At 34.0% G+C, this 27441-nt stretch overlaps 1 protein-coding gene and 1 long non-coding RNA gene across 3 annotated transcripts; both read right to left on the reverse strand.

Annotated features, from left to right (window-relative positions):
• Nucleotides 1-508: 508 nt before the first annotated feature.
• LOC128239787 (uncharacterized) lies at nt 509-2531 on the reverse strand. 2 transcript variants are annotated; one of them, XR_008261923.1, is made up of 3 exons: nt 1481-2531; nt 1145-1236; nt 509-626 (listed from the first exon to the last, which is right to left on the reverse strand). It is a non-coding gene; the product is annotated as an uncharacterized LOC128239787 (long non-coding RNA). The 2 variants fall into 2 exon arrangements; XR_008261922.1 differs by having other exon boundaries at nt 1112-1236.
• A 19260-nt stretch (nt 2532-21791) lies between these two features.
• On the reverse strand, nt 21792-26138 carry LOC128240107 (delta-like protein 4). The gene is made up of 3 exons (XM_052956611.1): nt 26002-26138; nt 22917-23033; nt 21792-21951 (listed from the first exon to the last, which is right to left on the reverse strand). The coding sequence occupies exons 1-3, from the start codon at nt 26096-26098 to the stop codon at nt 21887-21889; spliced, it is 279 nt and encodes a 92-aa protein (XP_052812571.1). The 5' UTR covers nt 26099-26138; the 3' UTR covers nt 21792-21886.
• Between the last annotated feature and the right edge of the window lie 1303 nt (nt 26139-27441).

The following is a 27441-nucleotide window of genomic DNA, read 5'->3' on the forward strand; positions in this document are numbered from 1 at the left end:
ACAACCACTACCACCACAACAACACAACCACTACCATAACAACAACACAACCACTACCACCACAACAACACCAACGTCATTGTCGTCAACATCACATAAAATCTTTATTTCTGGTACATTCTCATTATCAGAGTTTTACACACAACGCTCACCTAACTGGTCCAGTCCTGCATAAAATCTGGGGGACATCAATGCGGTCGATAACTCCGGAAACGCTCGGGAGCAGGAGAGGTGAGGGTCGGAGACGCAGCTGTTGGACATTTTCTGCAAAAAATATAATACGACTATAACTGATATTAAATATAACATTCCTGCTGACATTTGTAAAACTAAAAGTACAACATATCCATCATCATCACCACCAACAGCACCAACATCACTGTCTTCGTCGTCAACATCACATCATTCTTATTATCAGAGTGCTATACACAAATACAACATCATCATCAACAACAACATGTTTTCATCATCGTCAACATGACATAATATCTTTATTTCTGGTACTTACTTTCCTAACTTTTCCAGTCCTGCCATAAAGCCAATTGGTCAATGCGGTGGAAAACTTCCAAGAAACGATCGGGAGACGGGAGGGGTTGGGGGACAGAGACGCGGCTGTCGGGCACTTTCTGCAAAATTATTATACGACTATCACTCATGTTAAATATCATATTCCTGCTAACATTTTTAAAACTAAAAGTACATCATCGTCATTACCATCACAACCACCACCAACAACAACAACAACGTCATTGTTGTCGTCAACATCATTTAAGATTGGCCGCTCACGGATTTAGCACCACTTTATGTGGCAGGGGGCATTTCTTCCGGTTTGGTGGAGCGCCATTTCCGGTAGCTTTGACACTAAAATATCGAGCCCATATATGTACTATTGTATCACTTCAGCAAATAATGTATATATCATAGTAAAACAGATGTAAAAAGTATTCATAAATATGGTATTAAACATTAAGGGTCCCATATATTTATATCAAAATTTTATCCATACATTATTATGAGCAGTTCCCTGTTCGTTTATACATGAATTATCAGGGAGAAACTGTATCTTTAACTTAAATGTGAAAAACTGATTGTTTGGATTCAAGCAATTTACATAGTAGTAAAAACGTTTTTTTGGCTATTTCACCGACAACAGCTGGCGCAATAAGGAGGTTTTCTCAATGCAGCAAGGGGCACCTCTTCCGGTTGCGTGAATGGACACTCCTGGTAGCGTTGTTTCTGCAAGAAAGGGTCGTTTTATGTACATTTCAAAATACAGTTAATGTTAATATAAAAGGAATACAAACAATTGTTGAATATATTTATAAATACGGGGATAAACAAACACCTATAAAAATATTACATCTATATTAAACAAATATATGTAAAATGAAATGAAACCATTATGTGCAATAACTTTTATGTTAATATAAAAAAAACGAGTTTCGGTTAAAGAAATCTTTAAATAAGTGAAATTAACTACGTAGTCAGCTGGCACGAAGAAAAGGGTGTGGTGTAGGAGGTGCGTCGATTGGTCGGGAGAATGTTTTGTTGATGGAACATCACTTCCGGGCGAAACAGGCATCACTTGCGGTGGGAGAGATATACACTTTCGGAAAAGTGGATACTGAAACATCTAACTGTTCATGAATATTTAATTAAAAAAAGCTCATATCATATACAATAGTAAATAACTGTTAAACACATGAATAATTATATATGAAGAGATGAATGTTAAGAAAATTATATACAGACTTACTTATAAAATGAAAACAGTCGCTTTAAGCTGGACTGTTTGTTATTACTTTTTTTTTCTTTAAATGGTCGTTGTATTTACTTTACCGTTAACCGTTTTATTTTTTATAAAACTTAAAATGCGAAACAGAATTAATGCCTTTAAACAATTTCTTTAACACATAAGTGAGCACAATGAAACTAATCTTTAGTCCATGTAATTATCAGCTGGCGCGAAGACTGTCCGAGTTGAGGTCATGTGTTTATGTAACATTATGATTGAACATCAATTAAGTAACTAATTCATGTAATTCTATTCCAATATAAAGGTGGTAATATATTATATCGATGCCCACTTAAGACCAAGTTAGTTCGGCTATTCATGAGAATGGCCCATTAAAAGGATTAGAGCAATCAACCGTGAGAGGATATCAAGAAAACTATATTGTTCGAACATTATTAAAAAAAAACATTTAAATTGAACAATAAATATCAAATTCTTGAAATAATGTCTTTTATGGATTTTCAATTAAATTAGATAAATAGTCCAACTGTTAAGAATGAAATTATTCCCTTTCAGATCATAACATAATCCCACAGAAATGAAACCTCCTACTGTTAGCTACATTTATATAAAAAAGAACATACACGAAAACGAAAATAAGTTTTTTCTGCTACCCATGTTCGGTTAAAGAAATCTTGGGAAATATGCTGGCACCTTTTAGCATTTTCACTGTAAGATTTCGAAAACCAACAGAAATGCTCTTTTCGACTTTCGTGTATTTCGAAAAAGATTAATTAGGTTATACATTTTGATGACCCCCTCCACCTAACCTCCGCCCCCGAGAATTGAAACATAAACAATTACACTGCAATTTTATGAGATTGATGATATTGTTGTTTTTTTTAATTAAAAACTTCTACCTTAAGCGAATTTAAGTGTGTGTGTGTGTGTGGTATTCTTGATGGTTGAACGTACAAAACAGAGATGAATGTTAAGAAAATTGTACACAGACTTACTTATAAAATGAAAACAATCGCTTTGAGCTGGACTGTTTGTTATTACTTTGTTTTAAATGATCCTTGTATTTGCTTTACCGTTGATTTTTTAACCTTCGCCATATCTTGAAATGCGAAACATACTTAATGCATTTAAACAATTCATTTAACACATAAGTGACCACATTGAAACTAATATGTTGTCCATGTTACTATCAACGTCAGATGGCATGAAGACTGTCCGAGTAGAGGGCCTGTCGATTGAACATCACTTAAGGTGAACTAATTGATGTAATTATTTTTCAATATAAAGCTGATCATATATTATAATGAAGCACACTCAATGCCAAGTTAATGCGGTAATTCATGAGACTGGCCCCTTAAAGGGATTAGAGTAACCAACCGTAAGTGAGAGATTTTACCTTAAATTAGATAAATCGTCCTGTTAGGCTATATGAAATTAATCCCTTTTAGATACAAACGTAATCCCACAGAAAAGAAACCTCCTACTGTTATATACATTTTTATTAAAATGAACATACACGAAAACGAAAAAAAGCCTTTCTGCTACCCATGTTCGGTTAAAGAAATCTTGGGAAAGATGCTGGCACCTTTTAGCATTTTCACTATAAGATTTCTAAAACCAACAGAAATGCTCTTTCCGATTTCAGTGTATTTTAAAAAGAATTAATTATTTTTTACTTTTTGATGACCCCCCCCCCCCCATTCCCAAATTCAAACCGTGATAAACAACTTCACTACAATTTTATGAGACAAATGATAATACTATTTTAATCAATGACCACTCCCGTAAGTTAATTTAAGTATGCATGATTCTTGATATTTGAACTTATAAACAGTCATAAATGTTAAGAACATTATATACAGACTTACTTATAAAGTGAATGGTTTTGAGATGGACTGCTTGTTATTGTTTCTTTCTTAAAATGAGATTTGTATTTGCTTTATTTCTTATTGTTTACTTTTTATTAGATCTTAAAATGCGAAACAGACTTTATGGCTTCATTATCTTCTTAAAACATAAATGAGCACAATGAAACTTATCTTTTGCTTCTGTGCCGAGACGGGGGCTGCGATGTAGCCTCAATATAGGTGGCAAGGGACATCACTTCCGGCTGGCTGCATGAAGAGACTCTTCTGGTACAGTGGACGCTAAAACAATGAAATAAACCATGTCATTCTGGTCCAATATAAAGCTGATAGCCTATCATTATGAAGCAAACTAAATACCAAGTAATTCCGAAATTGGTCGTTTTGAATAAATACGTACTTGAAATAATGAGGTTGACCCCTTAAGGTTATCAGAATAACCAACCTTGAGCTGGTCGAAACAAACAATTACACTGCAAATTTATGAAACCGATATTGTTGTTGTTGATTTTTCTAATTCAGTATTAATATCTAAAACTAATTTAAGAGTGTGATTTTTTTTTCTTTAAATGGTCCTTGTTTTAAGTTAAACGTCAACTGTTTAACGTTTGCCATATCTTAAAATGCGAAACATACTAAATGCCTTATAACAATTTCTTTAACACAAAAGTGAGCGCAGTGAAACTTATATTTTGCGTCAGATGGCGCGAAGACTGTCCGAGTAGAGGTCATGTCGACGAAACATCATTTTAGGTGAACTTATGTCATTCTATTTCAATTTAAAGCTGATGATATTCTATAGTGAAGCATACTTAATACCAAATTAGTTCAGGAATTCATGAAAATGGTCCCTTAAAAGAATTAGATTAACCAGTCGTGAGTGAATCCCAAGACAATTATATTTTTGCATATTAACAAAAATATTTTAATTAAACAGTTAATAACATATTCTTAAAATAATGTCGTTTTATATATGTTCACTTTAAATTAGATAAATCGTCCTACTGTTAAGAATGAAATTATTCCATTTTAGATGGAAACATAATCCCAGAGTTATGAATCCTATTGTTATATTGAAACAAACAATTGCAAAGCAATTTTGTGAGATTGATGATATTGTGTTTTTTTATAAAAAAAAAACTTCTACCTTAAACGAATTGAAGTGTGCGTGTTTTTCTTGATATTTTAACCTATAACTAGATATTAATGTTAGGAAAATTGTATATAGACTGACTTATAAAATGTAAACAATCGTTTTGAGCAGGACTGTTTATGAACACTCTTCTTTAAATGATCCCGTTGTTTACTTTACCGTTAGCTGTTAAACTTTTGTCATATTTTGAAATGCGAAACAGAGATCCCAATGAAAATTACATTTTTTGAAAATTAACAAAAACATTTAATTAGATAGTTAATATTATTCTTGAAATAATGTCTTTTATGAAATTTCACTTTAAATTAGATAAATCCTCCTAATGTTAAGTATAAAATAAATCCCTTTTTGATGAAAATCCCACAGAAACAAAATGTCTACTGTTATGTGCAAATTATATATATAAAATGAACATACACTAAGACAAAATAAAGCGATTCTGCTACCCATGTTTGGTTTAAGAAATCTTGGGAAAGATGCTGGCACCTTTAGCATTTTCACTGTAAGATTTCGAAAACCAACAGAAATGCTCTTTTCGATTTTCGTGTATTTCGAAAAAGATTAAGTTAGAATTTTTGATGACCCTCTCCCCCTCCCGAGAATTGATACATAAACAATGACAGTGCAATTTAATGAGATCGATGATATTGTTTTTTAATAAAGAATGTCTACCTTAAACGAATTGAAGTGTGTGTGTGTGTGTTCCTTGATATTTAAACTTATAAGCGGAGATGAATGTAAAGAAAATTATATACAGACTTATTATTAGAATGAAAATAATCGATTAGAGCTGGACTGTTAGTGAACATTTTTTTCTTTAAATGATCCCTGTGTTTACTTTACCGTTAACTGTTTGACTTTTGTTATATTTTAAAATGCAAGACGGAGAGCACAATCCAACTAATCTTTTGCTAGTGGGACTATTAACGTCAGATGGCGCGAAGACAGTCCGAGTAGAGGTCATGTCGATGGAACATCACTTAAGGTGAACTAATTATGTAATTCTATTTCAATTTAAAGCTGATAATATTTTATAGTGAAGGAAACCTAATACCAAGTTATTTCAGGATGTCATGAGAATGGTCCCTTCAAAGAATTAGATTAACCAGTCGTGAGTGAATCACAAGAAATTATATTTTTTGCATATTAACAAAAATATTTTAATTAAAAAGGTATTCTCATATTCTTGGAATTATGTCATTTATGAATTTTAACTATAAATTTGATAAATTGTTCTTCTGTTAGGAATGAAATAATTTTATTTTAGATGAAAACATAATCCTACGGTAATGAATCCTATTGTTATATTGAAACAATTACACTGCAATTTTATGAGATTGATGGTATTGTTTGTTTTTAAAAAGTTTCTACCTTAAACGAATTGAAGTGTGCTTGTTTTCCTTGATATTTTAACTTATAACCAGATATTAATTTTAAGAAAATTGTATACCGACTGACTTATAAAATGAAAACAATCGTTTTCAGCTGGACTGTTTGTGAACACTTTTTTATTCAAATGATCCCGGTGTTTACTTTGCGGTTAACTGTTAACATTTTGTCATATTTTGAAATGCGAAACAGAGAGCATAATGAAACTAATCTTTTACTAATGGGACTATTAACGTCAGATGGCGCGAAGACTGTCCGAGTTGAGGTCATGTCGACGGAACATCACTTAAGGTGAACTAATTATGTAATTATATTTCAATTTAAAGCTGATAATATTCTATAGTGAAGCACATTTAATATCAAGATATTTCAGGATGTCATGAGAATGGTCTCTTAAAAGAATTAGATTAACCAGTCGTGAGTGAATCCCAATGCAAATTATATTTATTTCATATTAACAAAAAACATTTTAATTAAACAGTTATTATCATATTCTTCAAATAATATCTTATGTATTTTCACTTTAAGTTAGATAAATCGTCCTACTGTTAAGAATGAAATAATTCCATTTTAGATGAAAACATAATCCCACAGTAATGAATCCTACTGTTATATTGAAACAAACAATTACACTGCAATTTTATGAGATTGATGGTATTGTTTGTTAATAAAAAAAACTTCTACTTTAAACGAATTGAAGTGTGTGTGTTTTCCATGATATTTAAACTTATAACCAGATATTAATGTTAAGAAATAGAGGATATTTGTTTATTTCAGTGTAAGATCGTATTTTATTTCACGAGTGTCATAGAAAAACATATTTTCACGAGTGGCGAAGCCACGAGTGAAAATGTAGTTTTTTTATGATCACGAGTGAAATTAAATACGATCTTACACTGAAATAAAAAAAAATCTGTTTCTTTTATGCTTATTTTCGGAGTTTTATTTGTTTTTTATTTATTTCTGAATTACCCCCTTTTTTGAAAAGGGTGGGCTTTATGCCGCTACCCGTGGGGCGCCCCTCATGCATAATTATAGCTGTCAACTTTTCTACTTTCGGTTTGCTGAGAAATAGTTCTCTGCTATTCATTCTTATAGCTTAATATTCGCTCGTTTTTTATTGCAAAGCTTTATGAACAGTAAAAAATGAAGTATTATTAGTGCACAAATGTTCCAAAAAATAATGAAAACACTTTATTTTAACCAAATTACTACGCCGCTATTTATGGAATGAAAATTTGGAAGGTCAAATGTGTTAGCAAAACAAATGTGGATACTCATTGGATTTTAACTATTCTTCTTAGTATAAGACTGCATATACGCGTGTTTTTATAGTAAGTTAATATTCAGTCATCTTACAGACCAGTCTGTTTCGCTTTAAAATGTTTGTTTTCCAGAAGAGTAAATGCCACACTAGTTTGTTGACACATTTTGAGATGTGGGTGGGGTAAAAAATATCGGATCTATCTCTATAATTGTTGTGTGAATTCTCCAGGAAGCTCATTTTACGTACTACAACGGTTAACAGTTCAAAATACATTTGAACGATGCTATAAAATTTTATTTATGTTCGAACAGTTGCTTTTGTCTGTAATTTGTTTGGAATGAAAGCAAATGTTCGAACATTCAGCTTCAAAGATCAGTAAAATGTTTGATAAACGGGATAACCGGTAATAAACGGTAAGTTGTTAGTTTCCAATTATATATTTATTTAAATTTATAAAATATTTCTTTATTTTTTTTAACATTTTTTGACATAATTTACTGAAGTCCAGTGTTCTGTTTTGACCAAGGCAAGTACATGTAATAACAAAGGATTTTAAAAGTAGTTCTGAAAATTGATATTTTCACTCCTTATTTTGCAGTGAAAATATCAAATTGATATTTTCACTGTTGTTATTTCACTGTTAAAACCCCATATTTCATCGTAAAGCATGAAAGAAAATTGTACACAGACTGACTTTATTATTAATTAATTATGTAATTGTATTTCAATATTAAGCCGATAATATATTAAAATGAAGCACACTTAATACCAAGTTATTTAAGAAATTCATGAGAATGGCCCCTTAAAAGAGTTAGATTAACCAGTCTTGAGTGAATCCCGATGAAAATTATATTTATTGCATATAAACAAAAACATTTTAATTAAATAGTTAATATTATTCTTGAAATGATGTCTTTTATGAAATTTCACTTTAAATTAGATAAATCGTCCTAATGTTAAGTATAAAATAAATCCCTTTTTGATGAAAATCCCACAGAAACAAAACGTCTACTGTTATGTGCAATTTATATATAAAATGAAAATACACTAAAACGAAATAAAGCGATTCTGCTACCCATGTTTGGTTTAAGAAATCTTGGGAAAGATGCTGGCACCTTCAGCAATTTCACTGTAAGATTTTGAAAACCAACAGAAATGCTCTTTACGATTTTCGTGTATTTCGAAAAAGATTAAGTTAGAATTTTTGATGACCCTCTCCCCCTCCCGAGAACTGAAACATAAACAATGACACTGCAATTTAATGAGATCGATGATATTGTTTTTTAATAAAGAATGTCTACCTTAAACGAATTGAAATGTGTGTGTGTGTGTGTGTGTTCCTTGATATTTAAACTCATAAACGGAGATGAATGTTAAGAAAATTATATACAGACTTATTATTAGAATGAAAATGATCGTTTAGAGCACAGGCATCTGAATCATTGTTTGTCACTAAAATATTGTTTAAAACCATTGTGGGTACATACAATGAGATAAACAACACATCTGAAGATATTTAGTGTCTTTAATATACAAAAAAGAAACAAGGTATGTAACTCAAACTTACCCGATTTCACGGTAGAGTCCAGTTTTATGTAAATTTCTCAACCAACATATAAACAATCCATTTTTAAATAAGTGACATGGAAAGAATTGTCAATTACCTTTAAAATGGTATGCGATATGTTGGTATAACTATATTGTCTTTAGACAAACAAGCATAATTCAATGTAAAATTCTCATGTTTTTCTTTAGTCGGAAAGAGTACAGCAAAAAATCTTCAATTTTCCCCGTGTAAACAGTACTAAACACAAACCTATTACAGTTATTTTATGCTTCAGTGTACAGATAATTTAATTCCATTCCTTTATATCACAATAAGACTAACACCACAGTTTAAGAATGAACCGTATCAGTCTTCAAATTAAATCCACTTTAAAATATTGTTTGAGGCGGACATTTTCCTGACAGCGCTCAGATGTTTCTGATCAACCTCCAAAGAAGAGTATTTGACCCATCCAAGCTTGTGTGGCTCACATTCAAGCCGGTACAAAGATGTTAAATGTACATGTCAATGACATCATCTGGGCGCTTGTCGGTAAAATGGTCGGGTGCCTACGAAATTTAAAGAGGATTTAGTTTAAAGACTGATACAGTTGTTTCTAACATTGTGATGTTAGTCTTTTCGTGATATTATGGAATGGAATTAATTTATCTGTACACTGAAGCATAAAATAACTTGAATAGGTCTGTGTTCATGAAGATTTTTTGCTGTACTCTTTCCGACTTAAGAAAAACATGAGAATTTTACATTGAATTATGCTTGTTTGTCTAAAGACAATATAGTTATACCAACATATCGCATACCATTTTAAAGGTAATCGACTCTTCTTTCCATGTCACTTATTTAAAAATGGATTGTTTATATGTTGGTTGAGAAATTTACATAAAACTGGACTCTACCGTGAAATCGGGTAAGTTTGAGTTACATACCTTGTTTCTTTTTTGTATATTAAAGACACTAAATATCTTCAGATGTGTTGTTTTTCTCATTGTATGTACCCACAATGGTTTTAAACAATATTTTAGTGACAAACAATGATTCAGATGCCTGTGGTTTAGAGCTGGACTGTTAGTGAACACTTTTCTCTTTAGTGATCCCTGTGTTTACTTTGCCGTTAACTGTTTGACTTTTGTTATATTTTAAAATGTAATGTTTTATGAATTTTCATTTTAAATTTGATAAATCGTCCTACTGTTAAGAATGAAATAATTCCATTTTAGATGAAAACATAATCCTACAGTAATGAATCCTACTGTTATATTGAAACAAACAAGGACACTGCAATTTAATGAGATCGATGATATTGTTTTTTTAATAAAGTATGTCTACCTTAAACGAATTGAAGTGTGTGCGTGTGTGTGCGTGTGTGTGTGTGTGTGCGTGTGTGTGTGTGTGTTTTCCTTGATATTCAAACTTATAAACGGAGATGAATGTTTAGAAATTTATATACAGACTTATTATTAGAATGAAAATAATCGTTTAGAGCTGGACTGTTAGTGAACATTTTTTCTTTAAATGATCCCAGTGTTTACTTTGCGGTTAACTCTTTGACTTTTGTTATATTTTAAAATGCAAAACGGAGAGCACAATGAAACTAATCTTTTGCTAATGGGACTATTAACGTCAGATGACGCGAAGACTATCCGAGTAGAGGTCCTGTCGATGGAACATCACTTAAGGTGAACTAATTATGTAATTCTATTTCAATTTAAAGCTGATGATATTTTATAGTGAAAGACACCTAATACCAAGTTATTTCAGGATGTCATGAGAATGGTCCCTTAAAAGAATAAGATTAACCAGTCGTGAGTGAATCACAAGAAATTATATTTTCTGCATATTAACAAAAACATTTTAATTAAAAAGGAATTATCATATTCTTGGTATGATGTGTTTTATGAATTTTCATTTTAAATTTGATAAATTGTCCTACTGTTAAGAATGAAATAATTCCATTTTAGATGAAAACATAATCACACAGTAATGAATCCTACTGTTATATTGAAACAAACAATTACAATGCAATTTTATGAGATTGATGGTATTGTTTGTTCATAAAACACTTTCTACCTTAAACGAATTGAAGTGTGCGTGTTTTCCTTGATATTTTAACTTATAACCAGATATTAATTTTAAGAAAGTTGTCTACAGACTGACTTATAAAATGTAAATAATCGTTTAGAGCTGGACTGTTTGTGAACACGTTTTTCTTTAAATGATCCCTGTGTTTACTTTACCGTTAACTGTTTAACTTTTGTCATATTTTAAAATGCGAAACAGAGAGCATAATGAAACTAATCTTTTACTAATGGGACTATTCACGTCAGATGGCGCGAATACTGTCCGAGTAGAGGTCCTTTCGATGGAACATCACTTAAGGTGAACTAATTGTGTAATTTTATTTCAATTTCAAGCTGATTATATATTGTAGTAAAGCACACTTAATACCAAGTTATTTCAGGAATTCATGAGAAGGGCCCCTTAAAGGATTAGATTAACCAGTCGTGAGTGGATCCCGATGAAATTTACATTTTTTTTAATTGACAAAAACATTTTAATTAAATAGTTAATATTATTCTTGAAATGATGTCTTTTATGAAATTTCACTTTAAATTAGATAAATCGTCCTACTGTTAAGTATAAAAGAAATCCTTTTTTGATGAAAATCCCATAAAAACAAAACATCTACTGTTATGTGCAATTTATATATAAAATGAAAATACACTAAAACGAAATAAAGCGATTCTGCTACCCATGTTTGGTTTAAGAAATCTTAGGAAAGATACTGGCACCTTTAGCATTTTCACTGTAAGATTTCAAAAACCAACAGAAATGCCCATTTCGATTTTCGTGTATTTCGAAAAAGAATTAATTAAGTTATATTTTTTGTTGACCAACTCCACCCCACCCCCTAACCTCCGCCCCCTAGAATTGAAATAAACAATATCACTGAACGTTTATGAGATTGATGATATTGTTTTTTTATTAAGAACTTCTCCCTTAACCGAATTCAAGTGTGTGTGGTTTTCTTGATGATTGAATTTATAAACAGAGATGAATGTTAAGATTTTATACAGACTTATAAAATGAAATCAATCGTTTTGAGCCGGAATGTTAGTTATTACTGTTTTTCTTTAAATGAACCCTTTGTTTACTGTACCGTCTTCTGTTTGACTTTTGCCATATCTTAAAATGCGAAACAGACTGAATGCCGTCAAACAATTTCTTTAACACATAAGAGAGCACAATGAAACTAATCTTTTGCTAATGATACTATCAACGTCAGCTGGCGCGAAGACTGTCCGAGTAGAGGTCACGTCGATGAAACATCACTTTAGGTGAACGAGTTCATTTAGTTCTATTTCAATATAAAGTTGATAATATATTATAATGAAGCACACTTAATACCAAGTTATTTAGTGAATTCGAGAATCGCCCCTTAAAAAATTGGAGTAACCAACCGTGAGTGAATCCCAAGACAATTATATTTTACGAACATAATTAAATAATCAATTTATTGAATAATTAATATCAAATTCTTGAAATGATGTCTATGATAGTTTTTCATTTCAAATAGGATAAATTGTCTTACTGTTAAGTATGAATACATTCCCTTAAAGATAAAAACATAATCCCATAGAAAAGAAACCCCCTACAGTTATGCAATTTATATAAAAATAAACATATACGGACGTGAATTAAAGTGTTTTTGCTACCCATGTTCAGTTAATAAAAATGTTAGACGGACTTTTTGGTTTCAAACGATTTCTTAAAACATAAATGAGCACTACAATTAAACTCATCTTTTGTTAATGTTGCTATCAACGGCCGCTGGCGCGAGCACTGTCCGAGAACGGGTCCTGTCGATGGAACATCACTTCAGGTTGCAAGGGACATCACTTCCGGTTGCAATGGACGTCACTTCCGGTCGCATGAAGGAACTAAAACATGAAAACAAATAATGTTATTCGATTTCAATTTAAAGTTGATGTAAAAGAAAGAAACAAACTTATTACACGACGATTCGCGACAAGTGTTACGAACTAATACGTATTTAACACATGAGGGTGACCCCTGAAATACAGATAAGAGTATCCATGAGTGGGTCATGTACGTGAAGTTAGCGGCCTAGCGGCCTAGCGGCCTAGCGGCGTGAAGTTAGCGGCCTAGCGGCGTGAAGTTAGCGGCCTAGCGGCCTAGCGGCGTGAAGTTAGCGGCCTAGCGGCCTAGCGGCGTGAAGTTAGCGGCCTAGCGGCCTAGCGGCCTAATATAGTATCTTATTTCAAAGTAGGAATATATGCTTTTTCTTATAAACAATGATAAATTAAATGCTTTTGTGCACGAAATATCAATTTCAAGCGATTTTCAACAATTTTTTCAAAAAAGTTTATCAAACATTTTTTCTATTTTATAGCATGCAAACTTGCCTGCTCTGCTAACAAACTGATATATTTGCTGTTTATATATGCACCAATCATCACTCTGAAACGATTTTCAACATTTTTTTCAAAGAAGTCGATCAAGCGATCTAGCGGCCTAGCGGCCTAGCGGCGTGAAGTTAGCGGCCTAGCGGCCTAGCGGCCTAGCGGCCTAATATGGTATCTTATTTCAAAGTAGGAATATCTGCTTTTTCTTCTAAACAATGATAAATTAAATGTTTTTGTGCACGAAATATCAATTTCAAGCGATTTTCAACAATTTTTTAAAAAAAGTTTATCAAACATTTTTCTATTTTATAGCATGCAAACATGCCTGCTCTGCTAACAAACTGATATATTTGCTGTTTATATGCACCAATCATCACTCTGAAACGATTTTCACATTTTTTTCAAAGAAGTCGATCAAGCGATCTAGCGGCCTAGCGGCCTAGCGGCGTGAAGTTAGCGGCCTAGCGGCCTAGCGGCCTAATATGGTATCTTATTTCAAAGTAGGAATATATGCTTTTTTCTTCTAAATAATGATAAATTAAATGTTTTTGTGCACGAAATATCAATTTCAAGCGATTTCCAACATTTTTTTTCCAAAAAGTCGATCAAGCGATCTAGCGGCCTAGCGGCCTAGCGGCGTGAAGTTTGATCGCCTTTTTTGAAAAAAAATGTTGAAAATCGCTTGAAATTGATATTTCGTGCACAAAAACATTTAATTTATTATTATTTAGAAGAAAAAGCATATATTCCAACTATGAAATAAGATACCATATTAGGCCGCTAGGCCGCTAGGCCGCTAACTTCACGCCGCTAGGCCGCTAGGCCGCTAGATCGCTTGATCGACTTTTTTGAAAAAAAATGTTGAAAATCGCTTGAAATTGATATTTCGTGCACAAAAACATTTAATTTATCATTATTTAGAAGAAAAAGCATATATTCCTACTTTGAAATAAGATACCATATTAGGCCGCTAACTTCACGCCGCTAGGCCGCTAGGCCGCTAGATCGCTAGATCGACTTCTTTGAAAAAAATGTTGTAAATCGTTTCAGAGTGATGATTGGTGCATATAAACAGCAAATATATCAGTTTGTTAGCAGAGCAGACATGTTTGCATGCTATAAAATAGAAAAATGTTTGATAAACATTTTTGAAAAAAATTGTTGAAAATCGCTTGAAATTGATATTTCGTGCACAAAAACATTTAATTTATCATTGTTTAGAAGAAAAAGCATATATTCCTACTTCGAAATAAGATACCATATTAGGCCGCTAGGCCGCTAGGCCGCTAACTTCACGCCGCTAGGCCGCTAGATCGCTTGATCGACTTCTTTGAAATAAATGTTGAAAATCGTTTCAGAGTGATGATTGGTGCATATAAACAGCAAATATATCAGTTTGTTAGCAGAGCAGACATGTTTGCATGCTATAAAATAGAAAAATGTTTGATAAACATTTTTGAAAAAAATTGTTGAAAATCGCTTGAAATTGATATTTCGTGCACAAAAACATTTAATTTATCATTGTTTAGAAGAAAAAGCATATATTCCTACTTCGAAATAAGATACCATATTAGGCCGCTAGGCCGCTAGGCCGCTAACTTCACGCCGCTAGGCCGCTAGGCCGCTAGATCGCTTGATCGACTTCTTTGAAATAAATGTTGAAAATCGTTTCAGAGTGATGATTGGTGCATATAAACAGCAAATATATCAGTTTGTTAGCAGAGCAGACATGTTTGCATGCTATAAAATAGAAAAATGTTTGATCAACTTTTTTGAAAAAAATGTTGAAAATCGCTTGAAATTGATATTTCGTGCACAAAAACATTTAATTTATCATTATTTAGAAGAAAAAGCATATATTCCTACTTTGAAATAAGATACCATATTAGGCCGCTAGTCCGCTAGGCCGCTAACTTCACGCCGCTAGGCCGCTAGGCCGCTAGATCGCTAGATCGACTTCTTTGAAAAAAATGTTGTAAATCGTTTCAGAGTGATGATTGGTGCATATAAACAGCAAATATATCAGTTTGTTAGCAGAGCAGGCATGTTTGCATGCTATAAAATAGAAAAATGTTTGATAAACTTTTTTGAAAAAAAATGTTGAAAATCGCTTGAAATTGATATTTCGTGCACAAAAACATTTAATTTATCATTGTTTTTAAGAAAAAGCATATATTCCTACTTTGAAATAAGATACTATATAAGGCCGCTAGGCCGCTAGGCCGCTAACTTCACGCCGCTAGGCCGCTAGGCCGCTAGGCCGCTAACTTCACGCCGCTAGGCCGCTAGGCCGCTAACTTCACGCCGCTAGGCCGCTAGGCCGCTAACTTCACACCGCTAGGCCGCTAGGCCGCTAGGCCGCTAACTTCACGTACATGAGTGGGTCAATAAATTAATATTGAAACCACTCGCTGGGTCCATCCCTAATTTTTGGGGTCCTCACAATAAATATTTTGCATTTGATATCAGACACTAGACCGTGAAATAAATACATAGATGAGTTGCATCTATATAGCAATATGGTCAATATGCCACAACCATAGGTAAACACGAAGATACTGCATCAATAACTGAAAGCGTTAAATAGTTTTGTAGGTTTAAAACAATTTCAAATACATAGAAGTGGTGTAAAAGAAACTCATCTTTACCTGCTTTTGTTACCCAAGTCAGCTGGTGCGAAGGGACAGGGTGTAGGAGTGCGTCAATGGAACGGGAGGAGGAATCGTTGATGGAAAATCACTTCAGGTGGCAAGGGCATCACTTCCGGTTGCATGATGGGTCACTTCCGGTACAGTAGAAGCTAAAATATTGAAGAAATTCATGTAATTCTTATTCGATATAAAGCTGATAATATATGTAAGAAAGAAACAAACTAAATAACACATCAATTTGGGACTGGTCTTACGAAATAATACGTATTTAACATATGAGGGTGGCTCCTGAAATACAGATAAGAGTAACCATTTGTTAGCCATAAATTATTATTGAAACCACTCGCTGGGTCCATCCCTAAGTTTTGGGGTCCTCACAATAAATATTTTGTATTTGATATCAGACGTTGACCCTTGAAATAAATACATAGATACGACGTCTTGAGCTGCACCTATACCTTTGTATGGACAATCTCCTCTTCGTCCTTCCATAAGTTAACACGAAGATATATGGATTCCTTATGGACAATCTCCTCTTCGTCCTTCCATAGGTAAACAAAGATACTGATTCCTTAACTAAAAACTTTGAAGTTGTTTGGTAGGTCTTGCACCTATACGTTAGTATGGACAATACCCCCTTTCGTACTTCCATAGGTAAACAAAGATACTGATTCCTTAACTAAAAACTTTGAAGTTGTTTGGTAGGTTTTAAACAATTTAAATAACAGAGAAATGAAATATTTTTTACTGGCTTTGTTATTCAAGTCAGCTGGCGCGAAGATGAAGCGTTGTGTAGGTTTGTGCCGATAGGTCGGGCGGAGCTTTCGTTGATGGAACATCACTTCAGGTGGCAAGGGACATCACTTCCGGTTGCGGAAATGGACACTTCCGGTTGCGAAAATGGATACTTCCAGTTGCGAAAATGGACACTTCCGGTAGAGTGGATACTGAAACATCGAACCGTTTTATGAATTTTAGTTTAAAACAATATCATATAACATCGTGATAGAATCAAAATAAGAACATATTCATAAATATGTGAATAAAAAAATACACTAAAAAAACTTCATTTGACAATCCTTTTCAATTTCTTTCAATAATTTCTTGTATATACCTTATCACTTCATATTTGGTAAACCGTTCTACTATAAAGTATAGAATTGACCCATGCATTGCAGATTATAACAATCTCGCACAAATTTAGCCTCCTATTGGTTTTGTACAATACATATAAATATGAACATACACGAAAACGAAATAATGTGTTTCTGCTACCCATGTTGGTTTAAACATATTTTATTGAGCAAAATTTATCAACATTTCAATACAAATACATAATCAAATTTCAGGATTGGAACGGTAGAAATAAACTAATAGAGTTCCTTTCCCTGTTATGATAAATTACAATTAGCATTTGAGGCGGATACTAGTGATGGAGTTATAATCATATTAATATACAAGCTCATATTAAATGATGTTTAAAATTTAGGCAATTGAATGATAGACGTTAAATGCAAAAACATTTATTGTAGAAAAAAAAACTTTATTCTAAATTAATCAACTGTATTGAGGTAGAAAAAATATAGTATGAGAAAGAACGAAGAAGAAAAGAATGAGAGGCAAAGTAAAAGATGTGTGAGTGTTGGTGGTTTGCTACCCATGTTCAGTTAAAGAAACCTTGGGAAAGATGCTGGCATCTTTTAGCATTTTCAGTACGAGATTACTAAAAAAACAGCAATGCCTTCCTGTTTTTCGTGTTTTCTACCAAGATTGTTTTGCTTATACTTTTTGATGAGAAAATGAACATAATTTAAATAATGGTTGTTGAAGCTAATTTTTCGCGTTGGTATTTTTGCCACTGTATTCAGAGATAAATGTAAAACCTATCTACCTTAAAGCTACTTATTTTGTGAAAACTGTGTTTATTGTATTTATAAACTTACAATTGTTTATCTTTATCCTCAAAATGCAACATTGATTTTTTTTCTACATAAAATCGAGCTAATTCAACTTACTTCTCGTTGTAGTGGCAGCTGGTTCAGAGGGGGGAGGCCTTCAATGAGACGGGGATGAGACTTTACTTCGTATGAATCTTCACAGTCGTTCCGTGGTGAGGATGGGGCCTTCAATGAGACGGGGAGGAGACGTAACTTCGTATGAATCATCGCAGTGGTTCCGTGGTGAGGATGGGGCCTTCGATGAGACGGGGATGAGACGTTACTTCGTATGAATCATCGCAGTGGTTCCGTGGTGAGGATGGGGCCTTCAATGAGACGGGGATGAGACGTTACTTCGTATGGATCATCGCAGTGGTTCCGTGGTGAGGATGGGGCCTTCAATGAGACGGGGATGAGACGTAACTTCGTATGAATCATCGCAGTGGTTCCATGTTGAGGATGGGGCCTTCAGTGAGACGGGGATGAGACGTTACTTCGTGTGAATCATCGCAGTGGCTCCGTGGTTAAGGATGGGACCTTCAATATTGACGCCATGCAGGTACAGGTTGGTCGCGCTGACAGAATGGATGTTCATCAGTTCCACTTCGGACAACAATTCATCAACTGAAAAATCTGGTTAACAAGGATTCCAGACGGATCACACTCATACTAGAACTGTTTGCACCCAAATCAATATAAACTGATTATTCTTACAATAAGTTAACTGAAGAATAATGATTTGAAAATTTTAGATCACGATAAAACTGCCACACTGCTTTTGAACTCTTAAGCAGGTCATTTTAGAATTATCAGATCATCTGAACGATTTGTTTACCGACAAGAATCGCACGAAAAATCACAAAATGAACAGAAACTTTTCATTAAAGTATTAGCTATTATGATAAATAAAAAAAACAGCGAGCAAAATATGCAAGGTACCTGCAGCCTGAAAATATTTCTCGGTGGCCGCCTCTATGAAAACTGATCAATGTGTTGGCAAGGTGGACTAAATATCACCCAGTTTACTCAAACTTATGTCAACATGTCCACGGGCTAAAAGGCATTGTACAACTTGTACAAAAGAATCTTTATACCTGTTACATTCTTGTTATGATACTTGAATTTATAGTTTGTGCTGTCCTTGCGGGGTGGAGTTGTAGTGTTTATATGTTTAATATAAGCTGCAATATTGTTCTTATTTTGTTATTGACCAAACTCCACCTCAGCTGTCCTGTGATCATTTCGATCGTTCCTTTCAACACATTTCATACAATTCGCGCACGACTGGTTTTCACGTGTGAAGTGCAAATTTCTTTACATTTAGTATATGCTTGTACATCGTGTTATAACTAATATTCTTAATGATTTTGTATTGTATTTATGAAGGCAGGACAGTGCATTTTGCAATATTGTTTCAAAAATGGCATTTCAAATGATCTAGTCTTATTTGCAATTAACATCATTTGTCTTTAAGTATTAACATGATATTTGAGTTCATCATATCAATTGTAAAAGGATTGTGTCACAGATTGGCACCATAAAAAGTTTTTCTGTAACGAATCTCAGGACAACTATCTAATAGAATGTGTTGCGCTTTGATGTCATTATTGTAAAAAAGGACCAAAATGTAAAAAAAAAAAATATGTCGGAGACCGGGTTCGAACCCGCGTCGCCAAATTTGAAGCCCAGCGTCTTACTCACTGGGCTATTAAGGGTTATTCTAATCGGGTGACATAATTAAGCTATACACCTACCATGGTAATATCACGTGATAACACAGAATAGCCAATCACGCATAAGGAATGAATTCTACCTGGAAGACATACCCAGTAATCTTTTTTAATGAAAAAAATACAAAATAACTGCTAAATTTAAATAACTTGTAAACTATGTGATACTTCAGTTAGTAAGTTCCAATGCATTGTAAACATCGATGCAAAGGTTATGTCATTTTTCGACAATTTTCTTTTTTATTGCTGTTTTATCATCTGTGAGACAGGCCCTGACATAAAACATTGAAAGCTATTTGTATTACCATATATCCTGGTGTTCAATGAGACGGAGATGAGACGTAAAAATCATATCATGTGATTTGTGATTTCGATGCAAGATTTAATGTTTTATTACCCAGCCAACATGATTGTTTGTTGTTGTTGTTTTTTTCTATATAAATGGGTTGCTTATGCACCAGTCAATTGTAACCACGCCCCTCCCCCCACAGGTCAGGGGGTATACCGGAGATAGCCGGGGAAATGGGCAGTGTTTTTACCTTTCAGGTGACCCCGCAGTGCCGGGTGAATGCGGTGGTTTTGTTTTCGCTTTAAATACAGCGGGGAATGGGTGCTACCTAGGGTCCCTGGAGTGCGGGGGCATTTGGCAGGGATTTAACCAACTGTTCGTCCTCGCAGGTCGGGGATTGTACCCGGAATTGGCTGGGCCGAAAGTCAAAGTCCCCGCTATTTCCCGGACCTGGGGGGCGTGGTTACAATTGACTGGTGCATTACCGTTCGGCTGTGGGCAATATGTGGGCAATTATGCGCAATATGTATTTTTCTCATATTCAAATTCATTATAAAATGAATAAAGATCCCAAGGGCGGGTCCATGAATTGACGTTATAAGGGGCGTAACTTCGGGGTGCAACGCCCCTCCCTAAGAACCGAAAATATATGGCATCAGCTATTTGCATATTAGTTTGGGGCTACTGCCTCAATATCATTGTAACAATTTGTTGTAAAAATGGTGCATTTTTAGGATGTTTTATTACTTTTTTTAAGCTTGAGTGCTTAAATAGTTTATCCGGTTTTTTTAAAGCCCGGGCCACACTAGGCATTACAATCGCTTACAACATGATACGATGCCTGTGCACGTACCATTTGTGTGTAATCGTATTAAAAAGTATTGTTAAATGACATGGTGAGCGTCGCCAGTTGTGACGTTCTCTGGCAATCGTATCCTGTCGGGCAAGTGATTTCAATCGCAGCGAGATGTCCGTGTATGTATGGAATCCTGGCAGCGTTGTCTGAGATTATCTTGAATCGGTCTGAATTTGACGCACAATGGACGTTCGAGATTTTCACATCGTGAACGATCTTTTATGTTGTTATGTCGAGACATTCAACGTTTGTAGTCTTCAGCCATATTCACCAAGTCAACTGACATTGTAAGGAATACATGCGATCACAACAGATCAAGTCAGATAATCGCAATATATCTCAGTGAAAATCAAACGTTATATTATATGAGTGTCGTACCCAATTTTTGTTTATTTTTGCTGTTTACGAGGCTAAATATATTACGATCTTACACTGAAACAACCATATATATTTTTATTTTCATTTCATTTCTAAAGGCTGTATTATAAAGACGACTCTTTGCACGTAACGTCATTTCGGAAATGACGTTGTTGATATTGGGTCCCAGCCTTGTTTGCGCCGGAGTTTGATTTGGAAAGTTTATCGGGCTAAAGGTTCAAGACAGAGAAATATCATTTCTATTTCACTGATAAATCTCTCGAAAGCATGTAATAAAATCAATTTCTTAAAGATTTCTAGCGATGGATCTACCATGCGGTCATTGAACATCAGTTGTCCACTGGGTGGCAACCTTACTTTGAAACAATACCATATTCCCGTATGCATTTGTAGCAATCGGAACACCTCGGCCATCCAACAGAATTGACTATCTCGACTATCTCGACGCTTGCCGGAGATGGGCGACATGTTACGATTGCAGTTGTAGTTGTATTGGACCGGGGCTTAACCAAACAGAGAGATAGTCAGCTTTACCTCTCTGGTTTATTCTTAATGGAATCATTTACCAATATGAACATGTAATCGTTTTAATACTTTGAATTGCATGCGATCGTTTGAAAGACTTTATAGTGAGGCAGGTGAAGTTGTTGTGGTTGTGGTGGTGGTGGTCGTCGTGCTGCTTGTGGTCGCTGGAAGAATAACGCAAAATAAATATAAACAAATCTAGATTGACGCAGTGTTATAAATTGTCAAGACAAGAAAAGACAAAACAAGACAAAAGTTGTATTGTGTTGTAGGCCTCCGACCCCGATATAAAATAGGGATGCACTCTTACTCCCAAATCAGATATAAAACAATTCATACAATTGTTTTAATTTACCGAAAAGGATGAATAAATATCGAAAACAATGGTTCTTATGAAGGATACCCTCTTTAATGTCAACGAACGGTGCAGACAACACGGTATTTTAACAATGTTTAATCACTGTAACTCTTTTAGCACTCACCAGTCATTTAATATCTGTGCATTTTAGCCATTACATACACGGTTACCATTAATTAAGATTTTCCATAAATGCATTTTTAGTAAATAATCAAAGGTCACTCAAAAATTATGTTTGTTATACATGTGTATGTATTGATTTTAAATAAGAGTGTCACTTTAAAATAAAAAATGTGTGCGCCTAAAACCTGTAACAGTTATAGGTTGTTCAAAGTTCTTACAATGCCATTCGCGACTTATTATTCGTACTATACAATAAACTGTCTAAAATGAAGTAATGAAAATCTAGAATAGAAGTAAGATTTTACGTAAAAATCATCCATCGAACTTCATAACTTTAAGGCATTCCTAATTTTTGTTAATATACGCACAATCAATTATGATACTATTGCAATTATTGCACTTTCTCTTTTGTAAGGATGTTATATTCTTTAATAAACATTTAATTTGCTCACAATGGTCTGATTTAAAGCTGCACTTTCACAGATTGAGCATTTTGACAAACAAACAAAAATATTTGTCTTGGAATGAGCCAATTCTTGCAAAATCGATTCTTAACCAGTCATATAATCTGTTAGAGTGCAGCTTTAATGTATGTGTCGAGCTGTTTCTATTGTAATGTGTGTACGAGTAATTGAAGATGATACTCACTATGCTCACAAAACCATCCTATGGTGTATTTTGGACAGTGGCACTGGAATCCCTGATCATCGATCGTATTCCTGCAGGTTCCACCATTGAAACACCTCTCCCTTGTCCCACAATAGTCTGAACATAGAACCAACTCTCTAAACATACCATTAAACATAGAAACAACTCTCTTAACATACCATTAAACATAGAACCAACTCTCTTAACATACCATTAAACATAGAACCAACTCTCTAAACATACCATTAAACATAGAACCAACTCTCTCAACATACCATTAAACATAGAACCAACCCTCTAAACAGTCCATTAAACATAGAACCAACTCTCTAAACAGTCCATTAAACATAGAACCAACTCTCTAAACAGTCCATTAAACATAGAACCAACCCTCTAAACAGTCCATTAAACATAGAACCAACTCTCTAAACATACCATTAAACATAGAACCAACTCTCTTAACATACCATTAAACATAGAACCAACTCTCTAAACAGTCCATTAAACATAGAACCAACTCTCTAAACATACCATTAAACATAGAACCAACTCTCTTAACATACCATTAAACATAGAACCAACTCTCTAAACAGTCCATTAAACATAGAACCAACTCTCTAAACACACCATTAAACATAGAACCAACTCTCTAAACATACCATTAAACAAAGAACCAACTCTCTAAACATACCATTAAACATAGAACCAACTCTCTAAACATACCATTAAACATAGAACCAACTCTCTTAATATATCATTTAGCATAGAACTAACTGTCAAAACATACCATTAAGAATAGAACCAACTCTCTAAACATACCACTTAACATAAAACCAATTGTCTAAGCATTCCATTTAACATAGAACCAACTGTCTCAACATACCAATAAACATAGAACAAACTTTCTAAACATACCACTTAACATATAACAAACTGTCTAAACATACCATTTAATATAGAACCAACTGTCTAAGCATTACATTTAACATATAACAAACTGTCTAAACATACCACTTAACATATAACAAACTTTCTAAATATTCCACTTAACATATATCAAATTGTCTAAACATACCATTTAACATAGAACCAACTGTCTAAACATACCACTTAACATATAACAAACTGTCTAAACATACCATTTAACATAGAACCAACTGTCTAAACATACCACTTAACATATAACAAACTTTCTAAACATACCACTTAACATATAACAAACTGTCTAAACATACCATTTAACATAGAACCAACTGTCTAAACATACCATTTAACATAAAACAAACTGTCTAAGCATACCACTTAACATAGAACCAACTGTCTGAACATAGCACGTAACATAGGACCAATCGTCTAAAGATAGCACGTAACATATGACAAATACCAAATGTCTAAACATAGGACCGATAGTCTAGACAAACATAGGACCGATAGTTTAAACATAGGACTGACGTAATTATGTATAAACTTGTTTGCTCATATTTTTACTACTGACAAATTCTTTCCCTAAAATTCTCTCCTGCAAAATAATGTTCCTGCCAGTGAAAATTTTCATGTTTCAAGGATGCTTGTTCGTTTCAAAATCAGTCTTTTTAAAGTTATTGCTTATACATGCATATAGATTTACATGTATTTAGTTACAAAATAATATAGAGAAATTTAATTTCGTTAACTAATATTGAAATAATAAAAATAAAATTATGTAAATGTTATTGTTTTCTTGTGTTGCTATAAAGTGTCAATGTCGAAATGTCATAGCCAAAGTGTCAATGTCGAAATGTCAAAGTCAAAGTGTTAATATCGAAATGTCAAAGTAAACGTGTTAATGTCGAAATGTTAATGTCGAAATGTCAAAGTCAAAGTGTTAATGTCGAAATGTCAGAGTCAAAGTGCTAATGCCTAAATGTCAAAGTCAAAGTGTTAATGTCAAATGTCAAAGTCAAAGTGTCGAAGATGTTTTATAAGTTATATGTTTATTACAAGATAAATGAAAATAAGAAAACTTCACCAGTCATCTACATACAGGACCGATAGTCTCCAATCAGTTGACCGATAGTCTCCAATCAGTTGACCGATAGTCTCCAATCAGTTGACCGATAGTCTCCAATCAGTTGATCGATACGGTCTACATTGCACTCAATGTAGGACCAACTGTCTAAACATAGGACTCAATATAGGATCAATCTTCTAAACATAGGACTCAACATTGGATCACTTGTCTAAACATAGGACTCAATATAGGATCAATCTTCTAAACATAGGACTCAATATAGGATCAATCTTCTAAACATAGGACTCAATATAGGATCAATATTCTAAACATAAGACTCAATATAGGATCAATCTTCTAAACATAGGACTCAATATAGGATCAATCTTCTAAACAAAGGACTCAACAAAGGATCAATATTCTAAACATAAGACTCAACATAGGGCCACTTGTCTAAACATTGGACTAAATATAGGACCAACTGTCTAAACATAGGACTCAACATAGGACCGATTGTCTAAACATTAGACTAAATATAGGACCAACTGTTTAAACATAGGACTCAGCATAGAATTAATCGTCTAAACATAGGTCTCAACATAGGACCACTTGTCTAAACATTAGTCTAAACATAGGACCAACTGTCTAAACATAGGACTCAACTTATAGCTAATATTTTACACATAAGACAAGCAAATAAAGTGTAGCTGATGAAAAATGCATAGACGGCGATGAGCTCTATAGTTGTTATTCTCAATCAAAGTAGTTTACTTTTAATCAAATAAAGACAGATGAGAGACAAATGCGATACGTGCCTCTCATAAATCAGATAGCAATTCTGGTCAATATACTCTTTCACTAATGTAGTAATGATTCACTCAGAGTGAGTATCTAGGGTCCGATTAACTATACATCACTCATCATCACTAATGAGGCTAGATATGAAATCAACCGTTTATTTTAAATATAAAACAACGCCATATGTTCAAAACTAGCGGGAATAATGAAAACCCTTGCATAATATGGATCGGAGACAAGAAACTAAAAGCATGCTCAAGACCAAGAGACCAGTATAGGACCCAACCATTTACATACCATAATACTGGCAATGTTCTCCCCAGTAATCCCCATTGCAGACACACTTCCCTGTTTCCACATTGCATTGTCCCTTTCCAGAACACAGCTCTTCCATACACGGCGACAGCGACAGTGGTCCTAGTCCGATGCCTCCAGTTCCTGATATAAACATTAAAGAAAACAATTCCGTTTACATTTACCAGGTATCATTTCGTTTACTTATACCCTTACTTAACACTTAGTAGTCCTAATTCTGGCCAGCTTATTCTGGTGTCATTAAAAGGTCTTATGTGTAGGAAAATAAAGTTTAAATAAAATACGATCAAAGAAAGATCAGAACAGTAAAGCCTTCTTGATCAGGAATAAATGCCGCTTACAGTGGCTTCATGTATCAAATAAACGCTCCCTAATGTCGCTCTTTTCTCAAATAAATGCCGCTTAATTTCGCCTCTTGTTTAAAACAAATTCCCGTTAGTTTCGCCTTTTATCTCAAATGAATTCCCCTTGCTGTCGCCTCTTTCCCAAATGATTGCCGCTTAGTGTCGCATCTTGTCTTAAATCAATTCAGCTGTGTGTCGCCTCTTGTCCCAAATGAATGCCCCTCTCTGTCGCCTCTTGTCTCGAATAAATGTCCCTTACTGTCGCCTATTTTTTCAAATTAATGCATCTTCCTTTCGCCTCTTGTCTCAAATGAATGCCCCCTTATTGTCGCATTTTGTCGAAAATAAATTCCCTTTACTCTTTTCTCAATAAATGCCGCCTTTCTGTCGTCTTCTGTCTCAAATAGATGCCGCAGTAAAAGTGCGTTTGTACGTAGATATAAAGCAAGCTTGAAACAATGAACAAACAGCTTGCATGTCCTGTCATATACATTTATGTGGAGGGATATGAGGGCATAAATCATTTATCTTATGCATATTATTTATAAATTTTATAAAATTGAAATAAAGTTATTTTATCTTCATCTGTATTTAATCTGCTTAGATAATTATAGTACTGATGTGGTGAGAGGTTGTTGTTAAGATGCATATTCGACCTCCGTTTGAATAAAGCTAAAGTGGCGGAAATGTCCAACCTGGATTAAGTGGCCACCTGTCTTAAGCAGCCACTTTGACCTCTTTCCCAAGGGTGGACACTTAATACAGGTTTGACTGTATAGCTTTGACTTTCATCAAAAATACAGATCAAGCCAACCAATAAACACAATTAGAGACAATGTGTTCAGCTATTTCTCACCATCAATGCACCTCTTTAGCTATTTTATTTGTATCAAATTCATTCTAAACATTAAACAACTGTTTAAGTCTAAGTCACCTTGAGTGAAACCGCCGCTTGCATCTAAACGTCCACTCCCGGCCAGTATACGCCTGTTCCTGCGTACACAGACGCTAACGTGGAGCAAAGGGAGCACAACCAATAAAATCACACCTGGATAATATATAGTAATATTCCCTGAAG

Source organism: Mya arenaria, chromosome 7, assembly GCF_026914265.1.
Source record: "Mya arenaria isolate MELC-2E11 chromosome 7, ASM2691426v1".
NCBI lineage: Eukaryota > Metazoa > Mollusca > Bivalvia > Myida > Myidae > Mya > Mya arenaria.